The sequence below is a fragment of the Carcharhinus amblyrhynchos genome, chromosome 4, assembly GCF_965287045.1.
Source record: "Carcharhinus amblyrhynchos chromosome 4, sCarAmb.v2.hapA, whole genome shotgun sequence".
Taxonomy (NCBI): Eukaryota; Metazoa; Chordata; class Chondrichthyes; order Carcharhiniformes; family Carcharhinidae; genus Carcharhinus; species Carcharhinus amblyrhynchos.
The window spans coordinates 53,358,124-53,379,653 of record NC_137327.1 but is presented as its reverse complement, the minus strand read 5'-3'; the positions used below and the strand labels follow the sequence as shown (position 1 = coordinate 53,379,653).

At 42.4% G+C, this 21,530-nt stretch overlaps 1 protein-coding gene across 2 annotated transcripts in view; it reads left to right on the top strand.

The window, feature by feature from the left end:
- The first annotated feature begins 14,051 nt into the window (after positions 1 to 14,051).
- Positions 14,052 to 21,530, top strand: part of pdpr (pyruvate dehydrogenase phosphatase regulatory subunit) — a 93,943-nt gene continuing 86,464 nt past the window's right edge. For both annotated transcript variants that reach the window (XM_080187153.1, XM_080187152.1), the window contains exons 1-3: positions 14,052 to 14,169; positions 17,711 to 18,014; positions 20,685 to 20,818. In XM_080187153.1, the coding sequence (XP_080043279.1) occupies positions 17,752 to 18,014; positions 20,685 to 20,818 (397 nt within the window). In that variant the 5' untranslated portion in view covers positions 14,052 to 14,169; positions 17,711 to 17,751. The remainder of the gene's footprint in view (positions 14,170 to 17,710; positions 18,015 to 20,684; positions 20,819 to 21,530) is intronic.

The following is a 21,530-nucleotide window of genomic DNA, read 5'->3' as shown; positions in this document are numbered from 1 at the left end:
ACAGTGAAAAGTATTGTTTCTTGCGTGCTATACAGACAAAGCATACTGTTCATAGAGAAGGAAGTAAGAGAATGCAGAATGTAGTGTTACTGTCATAGTTAGGGCGTAGAGAAAGATTAACTTGGTGTGAGAAAAGTCTAATGGCAGCAGAGAAGATGATGTCCTTGAGTCGGTTGGTATGTGACCTCAGACTTTTGCAGCTTTTTCCCGATAGAAGAAGGTAGAAGAGAGAATGTCAAAGGTGCATGGGGTCCTTAATTATGCTGGTTGCTTTGCCGAGGCAGCGGGAAGTGTAGACAGAGTCAATGGATGGGAGGCTAGTTTGCGTGATGGATTGGGCTACATTCACCACCTTTTGCAGTTTCTTGCAGTCTTGGGCAGAGCAGGAGCCATACCAAGCTGTGGTACAGTCAGAAAGAATGCTTTCTGTGGTGCATCTGTAAAGATTGGTGAGAACCGTAGCTGACATGCCAGATTTCCTTAGTCTTCTGAGAAAGTAGAGGAGTTGGTGGGCTTTCTCAACTGTAGTTCAGCATAGCAAGGGGGGACCAGGACAGGTTGTTGGTGATCTGGACACCTAAAAATGTGAAGCTCTTCACCCTTTCTACTTCGTCCCCATTGTTGTAGACCGGGGCATGTTCTTCTTTATCTTCCTGAACTCGATGACAATCTCGTTTGTTTTGTTGACATTGAGGGAGAGATTGTTGCTACACCAGTTCACCATATTCTCTATCTCATTCCTGTAGTCTGTCTCATCATTGTTTCAGATCCGTCCCACTATGGTGGTGATATCAGCCAACTTGAAAATCGAATTGAAGAGGAATTTGGCCATGCAGTCATAGGTGTATAAGGAGTATAGTGGGGGGAACACGAAACATAGTCTCTTTTTAAATGGCTGAATATTTCTTCTGTTGTATATTGAATTCCTGTGAGAAGTAACCTACCAACATTTCAATTCCGAAAAATTAGGTAGAGAGAAAATTATAGTCCCGTAAGCCATACATTGGTAGTGGGAAAAATTCTAGAATCCGTTATCAAGGATTTTATAGTGAAACACTTAGAACCAGTGGCAGGATTGGACAGAGTCAACATGGATTTATGAAAGGGAAATCATGCTTGACAAATCTACTGGAATTCTTTGAGGATGTAACTAGTAGAGTTGATAAGGAAGAACCAGTGGATGTGGTTTATTTGGACTTTCAGAAATCTTTCAACAAAATCCCACGTAACAGATTAGCATATAAAATTAAAGCACATGAGATTGAGGGTAATATATTGAGTTGGATAGGAAACTGGTTGGCAGACAGGAAATAAAGAATAGGAATAAATGGGTCTTTTTCCAACTGGCAGGCAGTGACTGGTGGTGTACCGCAGTGATCCGATGTTGGGACTCCAGCTATTCACAATGCATTATTAACAATTTAGATGGGGGAGCTAAATGTAATATCTCCACGTTTTCAGATGGCACAAAGTTGGATGGGAAGGTGAGTTGTGAGGTGGATGCAGAGATCCTTTAATGTGATTTGAACAAGTTGAGTGAATAAATGAATGGCAGGTGCAGTATAATTTGGATAAATGTGAAGTTATCCACTTTGGTATGAAAAAACAAAGGCAGATTACTATACAAATGGCCATAAATTAGGAGAGGGGAATGTGTAACAAGACCTGGGGTGTCCTTGTACATTAGTAACTGTGCAGCAGGCAGTAAAAAAGGCAAATAGTATGTCAGCATTCAAAGCGAGAGGATTTGAGTACAGGAGCAAGGACGCCTTGATGCAATTATGCAGGGCCTCGATGAAGCCACACCTGGAATACTGTGTGCAGTTTTGGTCTCCTTATCTAAGGAAGGATGTTTTTGCTCTAGAAGAAGTGTAGAGAAGGCTTTCTGGATTGATTCCTGTGATGACAGGACTGACATTTGAGGAGAGATTGAGTTGATTAGGATTGTATTGGCTGGAGTTCAGAAGAATGAGGGGGGAATCTCATCAAAACCTATAAATACCATCAGAACTAGACAGAGTAGATGTAAGAAGGAACTTCCTGATGATGGGGGTGTCCAGAACCAGGGGTCACAGCCATAGGATACAGGGTAGATCATTTCGGACAGAGAAGAGGAGAAATTTCTTCACCCAGAGAGTTGTCAGCCTATGGAATTCACTATCATATAAAGTAGTTGAGGCCAAAATATCGTATGTTTTCAAGAAGCAGTTAAATATAACTCTTGAGGTGAAGGGTGTCAAAGGATATGGAGGAGGGGGGGAGGGGAGGAGAGGATCAAGCTACTGAGTTGGACAATCAGCCATGATCACAATGAATGGTGAAGCAGACTCAAGGGGCCGAATGGCCTATTCCTCCTCTTTTCTCTATTTCTTGAAATGACACAGCACCATCATCTACATCACTGGCATCAATAGCCAACTTGAAATGTTTTGCATAGTTAGGTGTGGCTAGAACAAATGTAATAGTACAGCTTTAAAGCTGTCAATTACGTTCAAACTTCCCTATAACCATTGGAATTTCCTGTTCTTTTTAAATAATTCAGTTAGTTGAGCAGTCACACTACTAAAACCTGGTACAAACTTCCAATAAAATCCACCCATGCCTGGAAATCTCAACACGTCTGTTTTGATGTAGCCATTGGGAATTCCACGTTTACTTTTGCATCTCGTGCAGCCACTTGAGCAGTCAACAATATGGCCTAAATATGTAACTTGCCCTTTCACAAATTCACTTTTAACCAAGTTTACATTGGCTTCCTGCAGGCATTCAAACAATTACTTTAAATGTTGCAAATGCGCCTCCCTCATTTCATTGAATACTAAACAGCACAATTACTCGGTCCTTGAATTATTCTGTCAATCTCTGAAAAGTTGCTGGCGCAACCAAATGCAAAAATTTTATAAAAAGTATATCTTTCACTCTTTCTAATAATGGTACTTGCTAATATCCTTGCAGCAAATTGATTTTTGCAATAAACACTGGCTGTCTCATTCTCAATATAATCTTCTAACCATGGAATAAGATATGAATCCACTTTTGTTATTGGATGCACTTAGTGGTAATCGATGCATGGTCTTTCTGACCTATCTGGTTTCAGCACTATCACGATGGGTTAACTCCAATTACTGCAACTGGACTCTATGATGTCATCCTAAATTCAATTTTCTTTTGCAGTTGATCTAATATTATCGGATTTAATATACAGGGGTGTTACCGTATTGATACTGAGTTCCTCACTTTCACATAATGTACAGCTAAGTCTATTTGCCCAAGCTTATTTCCACAAATAGCTCGTTCAAATCACTGACACGTTTCTGCAGGTAACTTGGTAATAGTTAGATTACTAATCATTTCCTCATTGTCCAACTTAATTAGAGGAAAGTCAATTTCAGAATCCTTCATTCTGACCCTCCTTTCCTTATTTATAAATACCAATATCTTCTCCTGATTCTTTCCCCTGACAAAAGTATTTTTAAAGCATATTATGTTCTCTGATTCTTTCTCCTATCTGGGGTATATACCAAATAACTTATAACATAAGAACATAAGAAATAGGAGCAGGAGTAGGCCATCTAGCCCTTCGAGCCTGCCCCGCCATTCAATAAGATCATGGCTGATCTGTTGTGGCTCAGTTCCACTTTCCCGCCCTCTCCCCATAACCCTTAATCCCCTCTCTTATCAAAAACCCATCAACCCGCTTCTTAAAAATATTTAGCGAGGCAGCCTCCACCACTTCAACGGGCAGAGAATTCCAGAGATTCACCACCCTTTGAGTGAAGAAGTTCCTCCTCAACTCCGTTCTAAACCGCCTCCCCTTTATCTTGAGGCTGTGCCCCCTAGTCCTACTGTCTTTTTTGAGCGGGAAGAGTCTCTCCACCTCTATCCTATCCATCCCATTCATCATCTTATACGTCTCAATGAGATCTCCCCTCATTCTTCTAAACTCTAGCGAGTACAAGCCTAGTTTATTCAGCCTCTCCTCATAGCTCAACCCCCTCAACTCCGGTATCAGCCTAGTAAACCTCCTCTGCACTCCCTCCAGGGCCAAAATATCCTTGCACAGGTGCGGCGCCCAAAACTGCACGCAGTACTCCAGCTGCGGCCTCACCAATGCCCTATACAGCTGCAGCAAGACCTCCCTACTTTTATATTCAATCCCCCTCGCTATGAAGGCCAGCATCCCATTCGCCTTCCTGACCACCTGCTGCACCTGCAAGCTGGGTTTTTGCGACTCATGCACAAGGACCCCGAGGTCCCTCTGCACCGTCGCCTGCTGCAGTTTTTCGCCACGTAAGTAATAGTCCTTCCTACCATTCTTCCTACCAAAGTGGACCACCTCACACTTGCCAACATTAAATTCCATTTGCCATTTCCTGGCCCATTCGCCCAGCCTATCTAGATCCTTCTGCAGACTCTCCACACCCTCCGCACAATTTGCCTTTCCCCCAATCTTGGTGTCATCAGCAAATTTCGACACCCTGCACTCGGTTCCCTCCTCCAGATCATCTATATAAATGGTAAATAGCTGAGGCCCCAGCACCGACCCCTGGGGCACCCCACTAGTCACCAACCGCCAATCCGAATAGCACCCATTGACCCCCACTCTCTGCCTCCTATTCGACAACCAATCCTCTATCCACGCTAACACCCTACCCCCAACTCCATGTCCCCTGACCTTCTGCAATAACCTCTTGTGAGGTACCTTGTCAAACGCCTTCTGAAAATCCAGAAAGACCAATCCACCGGCTCTCCTCTATCCACTGCCCTAGACACATCCTCATAGGACTCCAGTAAATTTGTCAGACACGACTTCCCTTTAATGAAACCGTGTTGCGTCCGCCCTATCAAGCAATTCCCTTCAAGATGCCTCGCAATTTCCTGCTTAATGACGGATTCTAACATTTTACCTACCACAGACGTTAAACTAACCGGCCTATAATTCCCCGCCTTTTGCCTGGCACCCTTCTTAAACAACGGCGTACATCACTCTGTCTCTTCTATCTGGTTATTTCCACTAACCCTTACCGTGAATGGTTTGCTTGACTCTGGCACCAATGCTAACAGGTTTTCCCCAGTCACAAAACTATGATTCTTTGCTCTTCTATCCATATTTGCCTTCGTCACTGGTTGTGATATATTTAAATGTTCCCCAGCTAACTCATCTGGTCTACTCAATTATTCTCTGAATTTTGTCACATAATCCAGGAGTGTAGTTTCAGAAATTTAACTTACTAACTTCTCCTGAATCAACTCGAGTGGTGGTCCCTTATTTCATGACGATAACCCAATTAAAATGGACTGAACCCTGTGTTCTCTTTAGGAGCATTTCTAATAGCAAACAACAGGAGTACCTTGATCTCAATTCTGAGGGTAGCATTACTATATGCTCTCATCATAGTCTGATTCGACCTCTCTAAGGCACCTTGTGATTTAGGGTGATAGGCTGAAGCTTTAAACTGTTTTATTCCCAAGTTATTCATTACTTCTTTAAATAGCTGTGATGTGAAATTTGAACCCTCATCTGACTATGTATTGTAGTGATCCATATCTTGCAAAGAATTTGGTCAACTCCTCTACAATTCCCTTTGCTATAATACTTCCCAAAGGTATCACTTCTGGAAATCCATTGGACATATCCATAATTGTTGGCATAATTGTGGTTTCCACTCGAAGGAAGGGATCCTACAAAATCAATCAGGACCCTGTTAAAAGATTCCTCAAACACTTGAATTGGAATTAAAGGGGCAGGTTTCACTACTGCTTGAAGTTTTCCTGTCACATGATGTGTGACATGTGTTTTACAACATTTGACAATGTCTTTGACTATATCCAGGGGCTAAAAGAAATGTTTTGATATCATAGCTTTAGTTTTCCTAATTTGTAATTGCCCACCCACTGGAATTTCATTAGCCATCCTAGTGTTTTATTTTGGTACCCAGATAGTATCATTATTGGTGCACTACTGTTCACTTTTCATTGGCCAGAATATGAGGCAGTCTCCATCAACTCATTATTTTTAAGTTAGTAACACTCTGGAATGCATTCTGCCTCAGTTTAAGATTAAACTGACTGGAATAGGTGCCTGATGTCTGGATCTTGCTGCTGTAAACTCTACTAATTTCACTGAACTGAATACTTCAGTCTTATTCTCTCCAATCATTTCCTTCTGAGTAATCTTCTCAAAGACAGATCCAGTTAACTGAATTTCAGTATCCTCCCCTTTTTAGAGTTTATGTATTATTGTCACAATTAGGCTTGCGTTTACACTGCAATTAAGTTATTGTGAAAAATCTCCTAGTCGCCACACTCTGGTGCCTGTTTGGGTACACTGAGCAAGAATTTAGCGTGGCAAATGCACCTAACCAGTACATCTTTTGGGCTGTGGGTGGAAACTGGAGCACCAGGAGGAAACCCATGCAGACACTGGAAGAATGTGCATTTTCCACACAAACAGTGACTCAAGCTAGGAATTGAATCCAGGTCTCTAGCACTGTGAGGCAGCGGTGCTAACCACTGTGCCACTATCTCCCCTGTCATTTAAATTATTCTTCTTCCTGTTTAGACTTGTGAGTGTGTCACCTTATCACAGCACCATCTAGAAATAATCCAGGATGCTCTTTCTGCAAAATGTGTTAGTTGTGTCACAATGGGCTGCTCTACTACTATTATAGGCATCATCAACACTTGTAACCCAGCAATATAATTTTCCTATGATAAACTGAACCCCTGCAATGGGCTATTTTCCATTACCTCAAAAATCACTTCTGTTTTCAGATTATTTCTTAAATTCACGTTGCACGATGGAATAGGTTTGGCATCTCGATGAATTCCACTGATTAATACTCTTTCCTACAATACCCCTTCTGGACATTGTCTATACTTCCCATTGCCTAGGACCCCACTCACCCCAGCCGTTTTCTCTTCGTCGGAAAAAAGATACAAAAGTCTGAGGTCACATGCAAACCAACTCAAGAACAGTTTCTTCCCTGCTAATGTTCAAATGGACTTAACCTTGCATTAAGTTGATCTTTCTCTACACACTAGCTATGACTGTAACACTACATTCTGCACTGTCTTGTTTCCTTCTCTATGAACAGTATGTTTTGTCTGTATAGCATGCAAAAAAAAATACTTTTCACTGCATGTTAATACATGTGACAATAACAAATCAAATTAAATTGTCTATCTGTTTTACCCCTCTGTTTCTCCACATGGGCTCTTACTACTGAAGAAGTGAATCTTTAATTTCTTGCAAAAGAATTATTTCTCTAAGAGCTTCATATATTACATCTATTTTAATGCCCTCATCTACCAATCAAAATGATTTTGTTTGCATTTCTCAAACTCGATATAAATTTATCAGACTGTTCTCTGGAGCCAACTCATATGCACTCAGAATAGCCTGTTTTACTGCATCATATTCCCCAAAGATCTCTTCTGGTACGATTAGACATAGAGCTCTACCCACTAACCTACCCTGGCTATTTCATCTGTTTAGCTATCAAACAAAATAAAGAGCACTTCCTCATCACTTTCCTTAAAGTTTAGAAAAGCCTGTACAAATTTAAACATCTCCCACTGGGTTCTGATCTGGAAATAAGTCCTTCCCCATCTTCTGGTGTCTCTCCTTTAATTGTCAGCCTTCTCAATTAGAATTCTCTGTCTCTCTTCTTTTTTCTTTCCTATTTTTCTAACTTCACTCTTTCCAATTTCATTTCCCGACATTTTTCTGTCTCTTGCCTTTCTGCCATTTCACTTTGAAAGGTGCATTCTCTCTCCTTTTCTTTTTTGTTTGCCTCCCTTTTTTGCTTTCTCATTGCTCTATCTTTGTCTTTTTCCTTTTCTGCCAATTCAAGTTTTTTTCATTTGCAATTGAAGCTTAGTTGATTCAAGAAAATCCTTTGAGAACTTGGTCTCTTGGGTATTTTGTTACATTTCAAATTCTGTGCCATTCTTTCAATTATGTCTGTTTTCCTGGATGAGAGGCTGATTTGCATGATGGACTGGGCTACATTAATGACCCTTTATAATTCCTTGCGGTCTTGGGCAGAGCAGGAGCATACCAACCTGTGATACAACCAGAAAGAATGTTTTATATGGTGCATCTGTAAAAGTTGGTGAAAGCCACAGCTGAGACAAATTTCCTCAGTCTTCTGAAAAAGTAGAGACGCGGGCTTTCTTAACTATAGTTTGACATGACATGGGGGAAGCAGGACAGGTTGTTGGTCATCTGGACACCTAAAAACTTGAAGCTCTCAATCCTTTCTACTTTGTCCCCATTGATGTAGACAGGGGCCTGTTCTCCTTTACACTTCCTGATGTCAATGACAACCTCCTTCGTTTTGTTGACATTGAGGGAGAGATTATTGTTGCCGCATCAGTTCACCAGATTCTCTATCTCATTCTTGTACTCTGTTTCGTCATTGTTTGAGATACAACCCACTACGGTAGTGTCGTCAGCAAACTTGAAAACCGAATTGAAGGGAAATTTGACCACACAGCCATTGGTGTATAAGGAATATGGTATGGGGCTGAGAACACAGTCTGGTGGGGTACAGGTATTGAGGATGATTGTGGAGGAGGTGTTTTTGCTTATCCTTACTGATTGTAGTCTGTGAGTTAGGAAGTTCAGGATCCAGTCGCAGAGGGAGGTGCTGAGGCCCAGGCACTGAGTTTGGAGATGAGTTTCGTGGGAATAATAGTATTGAAGGCTGAGCTGTAATCAATAAGTAGGAGTCTGACATAGGTGTCCTTGTTATCCAGGTGTCCAGGGTTAGGTGCAGGGCCAGGGAAATGGCATCTGCTGTGGACCTGTTGCAGCAGTAGGCAAACTATAGCGGATCCAGGTAGTCTGGGAGGCTGGAATTTGTGCCATGACTAGCCTTTTGAAGCACTTCATAATGTTGGATGTCAGAGCCACTGGCCGAAGCAGCAGAAATGGCAGATGATTATGAGCTGGTCCGTAGACCAGAAACAGTTTTGACACCCTTTTAAATTCAAAAATGGGGAAGTGAAAGGAAGGCAGATAGTTGAGGAAGAGAAGGAACAGCTCGAGATTTGAGGGAAATTTCACCTCAGACTAGAAAGGAAGGTGCTGATGGTGGAAGTGACATGAGAAAGCTGAAATGTTTTCTTTGTGATAAGTTTGGTACATAAAATTAATGTGCTGGCGGGTTATATGCAGGAAAAGTTGAGAGTTCAGGGGCTTTAGGGCAAGGCAAACCAGTGAGCTTTGTGCAAGGGGAAAGAAAGGGCAGGTATAATGCTGAATATATGTCACAGCCTACCGAATGGAATGTTGAAAGACAGGTTACAGAAATATATAAGGATTTTATATGTGAGGAGATAGTCTAGGGTAAGTGCAGCAATGGCATCGACCTTTGCTGGAAAGCGTAATCAGGTGTCCATTCCCGCATGCATTCAGGTGTCTTAATGATGGTGTCAACTGGTGCTGAAGTCTGCCCTGCCAAGACTGGACTGTCAATACAAGAGACCACAGTGCATTGGAGAGGGGAGGTTCGCCACAGTGAAATGGCCCACTTGACACAGAGGTCAGCACTGTGGCCTCACAATGCAGGGACTCGGGTTTGATTCCTGGCTTGGGTCATTGACTGTGTGGAGTCTGTACATTCTCTCCACGTTTGCGTGGGTTTCCTCCAGGTACTCCAGTTTCCTTCTACAGTCCAAAAGATGTGCTGGTTAGGTGCAGTGGCCATGCTAAATGCATGCCTCAGTGTGCCCGAACAGTCACCAGAGAATGGCAGCGAGGAATTTTCACAGTAACTTCATTGCATCGTTGATGTAAGCTTGCTTTGTAGCATTAACAAATAAACTTCAAAAACATTAAATTTCCGTGTGGGGGGAGGAATGCTCCTCAAGGAAGATGGAATGCTGATGAGACTCTCCATTGTCTCGTCAGGAGAAGACAAGTCACAATAATATGGAGTGCCACCCAACTGGCTTAGGAGTCTCTAATCTCTTGGTCCTGACCAGGAGTGAGAATGAGCAAAGCCGGAGAGGAAAAAGAGCAAGAGAAAGTGTGAGACTGAGAGCGGAGCCGGGAGATAAAAGAGCAAGACTGAGAGCGGATATAAGAGCGCCATTAGTGAGGAGTCCCTGAGGAGCATTTGGGAAAACTCGGCTTGATCACCATAACTGTGGATGGAAGTGATTACAGAGAACCTCATACTCAACTGGAGGAAGAGCAGTCAACAAACTCCAGTTCAGAAAGTGACATGGGACCAACCAAAGTAGTTGATTGGTGAATATTTTCAATCCATTAAAGTAATTAATTGCTAAATACTGAGGTAGGTGATGGAAATGTTTGGTAAGAAATAATGTTGTTAACTAAATCCCAATGTAAGAAAGGTGATATTCTAAATTGGTCAACAAATCGAGGCTTGATGGGTTGAACTTAAAAATAAAAATGGACAGGCACACTACTGGGAGTATACTACAGATTCCCGAATAGTGAAAGGGAGAGAGAACAAATATGTTGGCAAAGTCTGAGGCCAACTCCTTAAGAATAGCTTCTTCCCTGCTGCTGTCAGACTTTTGAATGGACCTACTTTTATTAAGTTGATCTTTCTCTACACCTTAGCTATGACTGTAACACTACATTCTCACTTTCTCCTTTCATTCACTTTGTCTGTATAGCACGTAAGAAACAACATTTTTCACTGTATAGCAATACATGTGACAATAATAAATCAAATCAAGTCAAAAGAGGACATAGGAGACTTTAACAATTCCAATATCAACTGGGATTCAAACATGTACGGGGCACTGCACTGCATTGTCAGGAGATTAAAATTCAAGGTAGATTGAACATCTGAAATTTGAGGAAGGGATTGAAATGAACTCTATATTGAACACAGCGAGCAACCTGTGTATATTATCAAATTAATGCATGCATTTTATAATCTAATAGGTTGGTTTATAGAGATAATTAGTAATTCATACAAAAGAGGTTAAGAAAATGAAGCTGTCTTTATAATTATGATGGTTAGTTTTCCAAAAAAAGATAGAGGTGTCCAAAAAATGATAATTTTTTCTCTTGTATATCACTCTTATTTTCTCATATACTGGGAAACAAGCTTGTGGGAGTGTGATTGGTTTAATTGTAGAGTCACAGAGGTTCACAGCATGGAAACAGGCTTTTCAGCTCAACTTGTCCATGCCATCCTTTTTTTTAAACCCCTAAGCTAATCCCAATTACCCGCATTTGGTCCATATCCCTCTATACCCATCTTACCCATATAACTGTCTAAACATTTTTTAAAATACAAAATTGTACCTACCTGTGCTACTGCCGCTGGCAGCTTGTTTCAGACACTCACCACCCTTTGTGTGAAAAAATTGCCCCTCTGGACCCTTTTGTATCTCTCTCCTCTCACCTTAAACCTATGGTGAAGGTGGCTGAACTGTCTCGCAGTAGGTTGCTAAAATGGCAGAGAATGGAGTGGCTCAAGAAATAACTCCTCTGGAGAAGAAAATATGTGAATAGATTGAATATTACTTTGGTGATCACAACTTGCCACGTGATATATTTCTCAAAGATCAGTTTGGATGATGGTTGGGTACCCCTGGAAACAATATTAAATTTAAAAGGTTAAATTGTCTGACAACAGATTTCAATGTAATAGTTGAAGGACTCAAGAACTCAAAAGGTGGACTTCTGGAAATAAGTGAAGGTAAAACCAAAATTCATTGTTCCCCAAGCAAGCCTCTTCCTGAATTTGAGGAGTACAAAATTCTGTGAAATTTGTATATGTTAAAGGTTTTCCCACAAGTGCCATACTTAAGTGGGCAGCATGGTAGCACAGTGGTTAGCACTGCTGCTTCACAGCTCCAGGGACCTAGGTTCAATTCCCGGCTTGGGTCACTGTCTGTGTGGAGTTTGCACATTCTCCTCGTGTCTGCACAAGTTTCCTCCGGGTGCTCTGGTTTCTTCCCACAGTCCAAAGATGTGCGCATTAGGTTGATGGCCATGCTAAATTGACCGTAGATGCATAGGTTAGAGGATTAGTGGGTAAAATATGTATGAATATGGGGATGGGGCCTGGGTGAGATTGTGGTCTGCGCAGACTCAATGGGCCAAATGGCCTCTTTCTGTACTGTAGGGTTTCTATGATTTCTATGATTAATGAAATTGATGAAACTGGGCCTGTGGAAAACATACAGAAGGACAACGCAAAGACAATTTAAGGGATCAGTATTTGTGATCTTTGACAGTACAGATTCTGCCACAAAATTTGTAGAAATGCTGGGTCTGAACTACAAGGACAATGACATGATTGTGTTCTCCAAAGTAGCTTGTTTTGTAAAGAAATCTGAAGAAAGGAAGCAACAGAAAATAGCAAAGAAACAAAAAAATGAGAATTGTATTGGAGCAAAAGACTGCAAAGGTCAAAGATCAATGAGAAGGTGTGAAGATAGTTGATTTGATATGACGATGAAGAGAGAAAACCTGGAGCGCTTAAATAAGAATTTACAGAAATCAATGAAAGTAGTTTGAAGATGATTGTTGTATTTCAATGGGGAACATATACAAATTGAAAGATTGTAAATAGATGAAGAAAAATAGGGTAAAGTGTTTTAAAATATAGTCACCATAAAGTAAAAAAAATTGATCAATTTTGGGAACTTCTAAGAGATTGTAGGAAACCATAGAGGGTAAGATGAAAAGGGGATCATGGATTGAAGAAAACAAGCAAGACTATGTGCATGGGGTAGTTGGTGAGATTGCAAAGAAGACAGAGGTGTGGGTGAAACTGGACCGGGAGTACCAGTTTGCTGTCACCCTCAAAGAACACTCTAAGAGTAGCAGGACATTGTGTTGTAAAGTTACTGGAATTTTATAGATTAAAAAATCTATAAGGACTGTTGTCATCTAAAGGGGGGGGGGGGTGGGGGTTCGTTCTGAGTTATTTAAACCAAGATCTGTTTGAAAAGATTTTTAAAAGTACTGTTAACTGTGTTAAGGTATTCTTGTATTTTCACTGTAATTTTTTTCATCACTTTTAATAACTGTTTATCATTAATATAAAATCATCAAAATTGGTCAGCAAAGTGACTTCTGATTTCAGAAAACTTCTTCATTACATACAAATTGCAAAACTGGTCAGGTAATTATTCTAATTTCCTTTTCAGATTTGGGCAGTGGGCACTTACCATCTGCTGTGCAATAACACAGACACTCCACTGATGAGCCTTGGGCGGTTTTACAATGCTAAAGGTGCAATATAAATGTAATTTGAGGTGATTGTTGTTGAGTCCCCAAATTTCAGTGCTGAAAGCACAAGAATTTCTGCTCCTTGTTGTCCTGCCCATCATCTACACAGTAAGAAGTCTCACAACACCAGGTTTAAGTCCAACCAGTTTATTTGATAATAATCCCACAAGCTTTTGGAAACGATGATCCTTTGTCAGGTGTGTGGAAGGTTCTGATCAGAGAAGGGCATATAGAGACACACACAGTTTACTGAATACTGATTAGAATGCAAGTCTTTACAGCTAACCTGCTATTCAAGTCTTAAAGATGCAGACAATGTGAGTGGAGATAGCATTAGCGTAGGTTAAAGAGATGTGTATTGTCTCCAGATAGGACAGTAAGTGAGATTTTACAAGCCGAGGCAAGTCATGGGAGTTACATATAGTGCGACATGAATCCCAGATCCCGGTTGAGGCTGTCCTCATGTGTGCAGAACTTGGCTATTAGTCTCTGCTCAGTGACTCTGTGCTGTCGTGTGTTGCGATGGCCGACTTGGAGAACGCTTACCCAAAGATCAGAGACCAAATGCCCGTGACCGCTGAAGTGTTCGCCAACAGGAAGGGAACATACTTGCCTGGTGATTGTGGAGCGGTGTTCATTCATCCGTTGTCGTAGCGTCTGCATGGTCTCCCCAATTGTTCCCTTCCTGTTGGCGTCAGCAGTCACAGGCATCCCGTCCCTGATGAATGGCCAATGTCTCAATGGCCAGAGACCACGCCCCCTCTATGGGCGGGGCCTGTGCTGATGCGTGATGACGTTGAACGGGGTCGGCGCGGGGCTGTGCGGACGGTTGGAGCTGCCGTGTTGGAGTTGTTGGCTGTGCTGAGGGTACCACTCAGATGGTTGTTTGGTGCCGAGTTTCCTCGACGCACATTGTCAGGAGTCGGAATAGCCTGGTGAGTGAGAGATCGGCCAAAGGGCTGGGGAGGCACGTGAGCCCGGCCTGGCAAGAGAGGAGACCAGGGTCAGTGTGAAGGGCATCGGACGTGAGGGCCGGGCCCAGCTGTCTGTCGCCATGGCAGCTCCAGGGCTTTGGGTCCTGCAGAGCGCTGACTGGCCTTTCAGCCCATGCTAATTGGAGAGCTGGAAGCAATTGAGTTATAGAGTAGTTGCAGCACTGTAGGACGCCTTTGTGCCCATCTTCTCTATGCCGGCCCGGTGCTCTTGAAGGAGCATTTCACCTAGTGTCGTTTCCCCTGTCCTTTGATTCCATTCCCGTTTGAAAGACTTGGTTGAATTTGCTTCCACTGCACTCCTGATCCCAACCGTTTGTTGCGCATGATTTTTTTTCTCATTATCATCATATTTATTTTGCTAATTAAATCTGTGTTCTCTGTTTCAAGGACGTCCTGACAAAATAAGAAGTTTCATAACATCATGTTGAAGTCCAACAGGTTCATTTGGTAGCATAAGCTTTTGAGTGCTGCGCCTTTATCAGATGAGTGGACCACTCAGGGCTATCATCTGATGAAAGAGCAACGCTCGGAAAGCTTGTGCTACCAAATAAAGCTGGTGTTGTGAGACTTTTTACTGTGCCCAGCCCAGTCTAATGCCAGCATCTCCACATCATGGCTTTCCAACTTTTCCCTGACTACTCTGTCCAGGCAACCTCATGGTTTTGAATACCTCAATCAAATCTCCACTTATTGTTCTCCAAGGAAAACGACGCCAGCCTCCCCAATCTTTCTACGTAACCAAAGTTCCTCATCCCTAGAACAATTCCTATGAATCTTTTCTACACCCACTCTAATGCCTTCACATCCATGTTAATGTATGATGCCCAGTACTCCAGTTGAGAGTGAACAAGTTTTATACAAGTGTAGTGTCATTCCTTGCTTTTGTGCTCCCTATATCAATTTATATATCCCAGGATGTCAACTTTTTTTAACCTTGATCGTAATTTCTCTTACCATCTTAAATGATTATTGCACATATACAACCAAGTCCCTCTGTTCCTGAACTCCCTTTAGAATTGTATCCTTTGTTTTAACAAAGAGCAACACAGCACAGGAAACAGGCAGTTCAGCCCTACAAGCCCGCGCTGTTCATTTTGACACTCAGTGAGTGCCTCATTCCAATCCTCCTCCTACCTACGACTTTTGTCTATGCCTGTTGGACTCCACAGTAAGGGGTACAGATTTAGAGAATTATATGTGTGCCAGATTAAGGGAGGTCTAATTTAGGGACAATTTATTAACACCAGTCAGCCTAAAGGCACGTTTTTGGGGCATGGGAGGAAACCGGAGCACCTGGAGAAAACCCACGCAAGCACGGGGGGAATGTGCAAACTCCCACAGACACCGACCCACGTCAGAGATCCAACCCGGGTCCCTGTATCTGCGATAGTCACTGAGCTGTCGTATTGCCCGTCAATTGGTCCAGTTTAAGCTAACAACATGAAGCACTAGGCAACTCTCGAAGCAACCTCGAAGAGCAGCCCTCGCGTGACCCACCACGTGTATGCCCCTTGTCGGCCAATAAGGCGGACCGAGTCATGTGTGGATGTAAATAAAAAGACATCAATAAACGTACACAGCCTATACAGATATTCATGGAAGATCCCCAGTAGCTCCAGTGTAAGAGACAGGTGAGCCATAAAATATGTTGGACGGCCCATAGGAATCTGTTGATTCCCAGCAACGTCCTGAGGCTCTTGATCCTTAACTAGAACATTCTTTTGTATCCCTCCATCTCAAGTCTGCTCATGTGTCTATCTAGGTAAGCCATAAACAACTCTAGTGTGCCTGCCTCCACCACCCTACTTGGCAGTGCATTCCAGGCCCCCACAACCCTCTGTGTGAAAAACCTCCCTCTAACATCTGAAATGTACCTCGCTCCTCTAACCCTAAGCCCATGACCCCTCGTGATTTTCGTATCCAACCTGGGAAAAAGCTTCCCACTGTTCACTCTATCTGTACCCTTCATAATCTTATACACCTCTATTAGGTCTCCCCTCATTCTCCGTCTTTCCAGGGAGAACAGCCCCAATTTGCCCAATCTCTTCTCATAGCTAAGACCTTCCATACCAGGCAGCATCCTGGTAAACCACCTGTGCACTGTCTCCAAGGTCTCCACGTCCTTCTGGTAGTGCAGCGACCAGAACTGGGCGCAGTACTCCGAATGTGGTCTAACCAACATTCTATACAACTGCAACATTAGACGCCAGCTTTTATACTCTATACCCCTTCCTATAAAGGCAAGCATACCATATGCTGCCTTCTCCACCGTACTGCCACCTTCAAAGGGGGGGAGCGGTTTAGAACGGAGTTGAGGAGGAACTTCTTCACTCAAAGGGTGGTGAATCTCTGGAATTCTCTGCCCGTTGAAGTGGTGAAGGCTGCCTCGCTCAATATTTTTAAGACGTGGGTTGATAGGTTTTTGATAGGCAAGGGGATTAAGGGTTATGGGGAAAGGGCGGGAATGTGGAACTGAGCCACGACAGATCAGCCATGATCTTATTGAATGGAGGGGCAGGCTCGATGGGCTGGATGGCCTACTCCTGCTCCTATTCTTTGTGTTCTTATGTTCAAGGACTTGTGAACTTGCACACCTAGGTTCCTCTGTGTTTCTATACTCTTAATAGTCCTACCATTTATTGTATAACTCCCCTTGTTTTGTCCTTGTATTCCTACCAAAATGGATCAATGTCTGCCCATTCCACTGACCTATTTTCTTTTTAAGTTCTACACTATCTCATGGTTCACAACATTTCCAAGTTTTCCATCATCCACAAATTTTGAAGTTGTCACCTGCGCATCAAACTTGTTAATATACACCAGGAAAAGCAGGGGTCCTAACAGTGAACCCTGAAGAACTATAAATATTTCTCCAGTTTGAAAATCATGCATATATTTTGCTGCCAAATTGATTAGCTGTAAAATTTGTTGTACAATTGCAAGTTTGTGTATTCCTAATACTGTGTAACATACACAAAATGAGGCCGACACGTGTTTCGCTTCACAGGGTTTTTATGGAATTAGATAATATGTCAAAGCTGAGTTTACATCAAAAGGTACAGTGAGTTGTGTTAGATGAATAGCTTCACCTAGAGCACTATACAGAATTGTTTTAGTTGTTCAAACCCTGCAATTTCCTCACCTCCCTCTATCCGTGTCACCACTTTACAAACTGCAGGGATTGTGTTCCTCCAATTCTGGCCTGTTGTACAACTTTGGCCCATCAAGTGTAACCATGCCTCAGCCTAAGGTCTGCAGTTGCTTCCTGAAATCTCTCTACCTCGATCCTTTTAAAACTCTTCTTAAAATCTGCCTCTTTGACCAGGGCTTTAATCACCTCTCTGTTTTCCTTGGGTCAGTGTCAATAGTTGTCTGATAATGCTCCTGTGAAGTGCCTTGGGTTATTTTGTTAAGTTAAAATTGTAGAAATGCAAGTTGTTCTGAATTTCCATTTGTGAAATTTTGCTTCTTGCTGTTTCAGGTATTACTGCCCAATCTATTCTGTTTATTTCATGGTGAACAATGAGGAGCTGCACTGTGCCTGTATGGAGCTGCCTTCGGGCTGAGATGTTTCCTCGGCTATTGTCTGATGTTTTCTGCCCTTTGCAACGCCATTTGTCCAGTAGCTGTTGGAGGGGAAGCTCAACAGCACTTGTGTCAAACGTGAGCCCATTGCCTTCCCAGGCCCATGTTGTGATTTGTGGAGGAGGGATCGTAGGTTCCTCAGTGGCATATCACCTCTCCAAACTGGGTTGGAATGATATTGTGTTACTGGAGCAAGGACGGTAAGCACTGATAGAGTCCAGCTATTAACGTGTGTGGAGGAAATATTTTTGTTGTCTAGTTCTGTACTGTATTTCATACTACCGTAATAAATTCAGATACCTTTAAAAGGAGGGAAAAAAAATAAGGTTATTTAACCTTCAATTTGGTATTTTAATGTAATTATACCAATATTTCTATAAGAGCGTGTTCAATTTTGTCATCATCTCAGACTGCGCTTAGTAGTTATGCCAACTTGTGTCACAAGAAAATAAGTCCTGCAATTTTAAAGCACTCCTAACATAGCACAATACATATTAGTCAAAGCTTGCGCCTCGTATATAAATAAATACATACGGTACATTGACTAGGAAAATTTCAGACAATTGGGGTACTACAGTCTCTATGCTGCTGCCAGCGAGGTAAAATATTAGCCTGGTTACCCATTCTTGTACTGTATCCCACGATCTTCAGTGGAAACTGTGTGTGGACTATAGGTGACATCAGAAAGATACCGTCTGTTGATGTGGTCAAATCATTCATTTATTTCAAGTCTAGGCTTGCACATGAAAAATAATCATTTGCATGAAGAGTGTGAAGCCTTTCACTGCTTATGGGAACTATATTTCTGGTGTGGAGGGAACAACACTGGAAGTAAAGCGGATATTCAGAGGAATTTACAGTCCATTTACAGTCAATTAATAATGGCAGAATTTTTATATTGTTTTTCCACAGTGTAGATGAATTAAAATGAGGGTAAGATTTTAAGTGTAAACCTATCCTTTGTGTTTGGAATTGCCGTCTGGGAATGCTATCAATATAGTTTTCTGAGTGAATTTTAATTTCTAATCTTCCCCCCCCCCCCCGATTTGCCTTTTGATTTTGATTGTGATTTTGTTCCACAGTCGCAAATGCCTCAGTTACTGTCTCGACTACAGCTCCTCACACCCTGCTTCCTGTAAAATCTCCATTCCATTCTCCCAATTTCTCAACCTCTGTCACATCTGTCCTGATGATGCCACCTTGGAAAATGGCACTTTTGATTTGTCTGTTGTTTTTCTTATTCAGGGCTCCCCTACCTGTAGTGGACAGCACATTCAGTGGGTTCAACCCATTTCCCATACCTCTGCCCTTGCGCTTTCCCCTCTCTTCCAGAATCATGATAGAGTCCCTCTCGTCCTCAGTTTCCACCCCACTATAGCCTCTCTGTTCAAAGGATCATCCTCTGCCATTTTTGCCACCTCCAGCATGATGCCACAATGAAACACATCTTTTCGTAAGCATTCTGCAGGGACCACCGCCCCTGTGACACCCTGGTCTACTCCTTTATCACTCCCCAACTCCTCATCACCTTCCTACAGCACCTTCCCTTGCAATTGAAGAAAGTACAACAGCTACCCCTCTTCATCCTCAGCGTTCAAGGCCCGGAACACTCCTTTCAGGTGAAATAACATTTCACTTGCAGCTTCAATTTGGTCTATTGTTTGCACTGCTCCCAATGCAATCTCTAATATGTTGAATTCAACAACTTTAGACTGTGACTTTTCTCCTCTATCCTTTATTTAAATTTTAAATTGTTTTTTATATATTCAAAATATGACTTACCGTGATGCAAAATTTAACTCCCTTCCTCATCCCCACTGGGCCATTTGCCATTAATTAAGTTCTGTTTTCATTGAGCTCTGACTTTTATTCTCCCGTTAATACATTCTGATATCTTGGGCAGGATTTTCTGACCATGCTTGCCTGAAAACCGGAGATTCCCACCTGACCTCAATGGACCTTTATGTGATTTGCACCCCCCACCCACTAGAATTCCTTTGGCAGATGGGATGGGAGAATTTCGGCCCTTACCTTTGTGCAATGACTTTCACCTTTTCCTGCCATTGCTGTATCCTGTCTCACGAGCCTCTGCATCTTTGTTGCAATCTCTCCTCACTCCTCCTAATCACTGACTTTCTACTATTCTCCAGCCGCTACACCCCTCTCCTGTATAAAATCCATTACATTTCTACCTCTCATTAGCTCTGAAGAAAGGTCATACGGACTTGAAGCATTAACTTTGTTTGTCTACGCAGATGCTGCCCAACCTGGTGAGTTTTTCCAGCATTTTCTGTTTTTGAGCACAGTTCTTCCATGTGTGAGGATAAATATTGAAATTCACCACACAAGGACATTACCCTGCTCTTATTCAGTTGGTGCTGTTGTGGTGTATCACAGTGATGAATGGGTTTACTGGCCAACTCCTTTTCCACCAACCTTCTCTTCCCTCTCCCCTCCAATTTTTGTCATTGACCTCCCTTCATCCAGAGCCACTGAGAGGTCATTTCTATTACTTGTGGCTGAGGTAATCCAATTGACCACGCATGAGGTGTCAAACCTTCATGGTTTGTATGGTTCAGTCATACCATGTCATTTATTTATCAACTCGCAAGGCAAATTTTCTTTTAAAGAATATAAATTACAAGCTTTATGGTATGCAGTAAAGTGATGTCATGGCTACACAATGATTTTTTGGTTAAATTCATCGGGTGTGAGAGAGTCTGGCATCCAGCCATCCTGCCACAAGTTGTTCCAAACTGTAGCACTAATTATTGAGCCTCTTAATTCATGGGAGTTGGGGATGGTGGTTGTGATAGATGATCTGATTCCAACCTGTGTACCTCTGCCACTTCTCTTGTTAATGTTGATAGGTTGGCTGCAGGAACCACACGACTCTGTGGAGGGATTGTAAGCACAGTCAAGCACATCAGCATAGAAACCAAGATGGCTGATTATTCAAACAAACTTTATCAGCATTTGGCACAAGAAACTGGTGTCCAGACAGGTAAAGACTTCCATTTGGTATTGCTTGGTATTTTCTTTGGCACCATCATTTTCAGTAGGTGGGAGGATGGAGGGGCGTTTTGGTAGATCGTACTTGATGAACAGGACTATCTGTTCACTGATCGGAGTACTTCAATTATTTTTGTAACTGGGATACATAAATCATATTTTTGGATTTTCATGCAAGTATGTAGTTAAGATATGATAGACTGCGGAGAACTGGCAGGCATTGTTGAGAGGTGATGCATGTAAAGGTCACATTTAAAGTGCTTCTCTTTACACAGTACATCATTACAATATTTGTTTATACTGTTTTATTTATGGTCTATTTAGGAAGTAATTACAGTGTTTCAGTTTGTGTGGCAAGCGGTTGCAGTGCTTTTGTTTGTGTGACGAACAGTTACATTGGGGGCGATTCTCCCCAAAAAGTTCGAAATGCTGAATTCACAGGAAAAAAAGAGTTCAGACCTGAGTCTCCCCACTCTGTGCAATGCAGAGGTTACAATGGTGAATCTCATTAAAAGCTGGGTGGGGGTGCCAGGGCCTATGGAGTCTGAGAGTTCTGGAACTCTGTGCATGTGCAGTGGCCCTGAAGTGTCAGCCTCCTGTTCACTGGCCAGCCCGGGACCCCCGAGTGCTGCCAGTCTGGCACGTGCGCACAACACACACACACACACACACCTGCCCCCTCCCACACACCCCCGTTCTGGAGC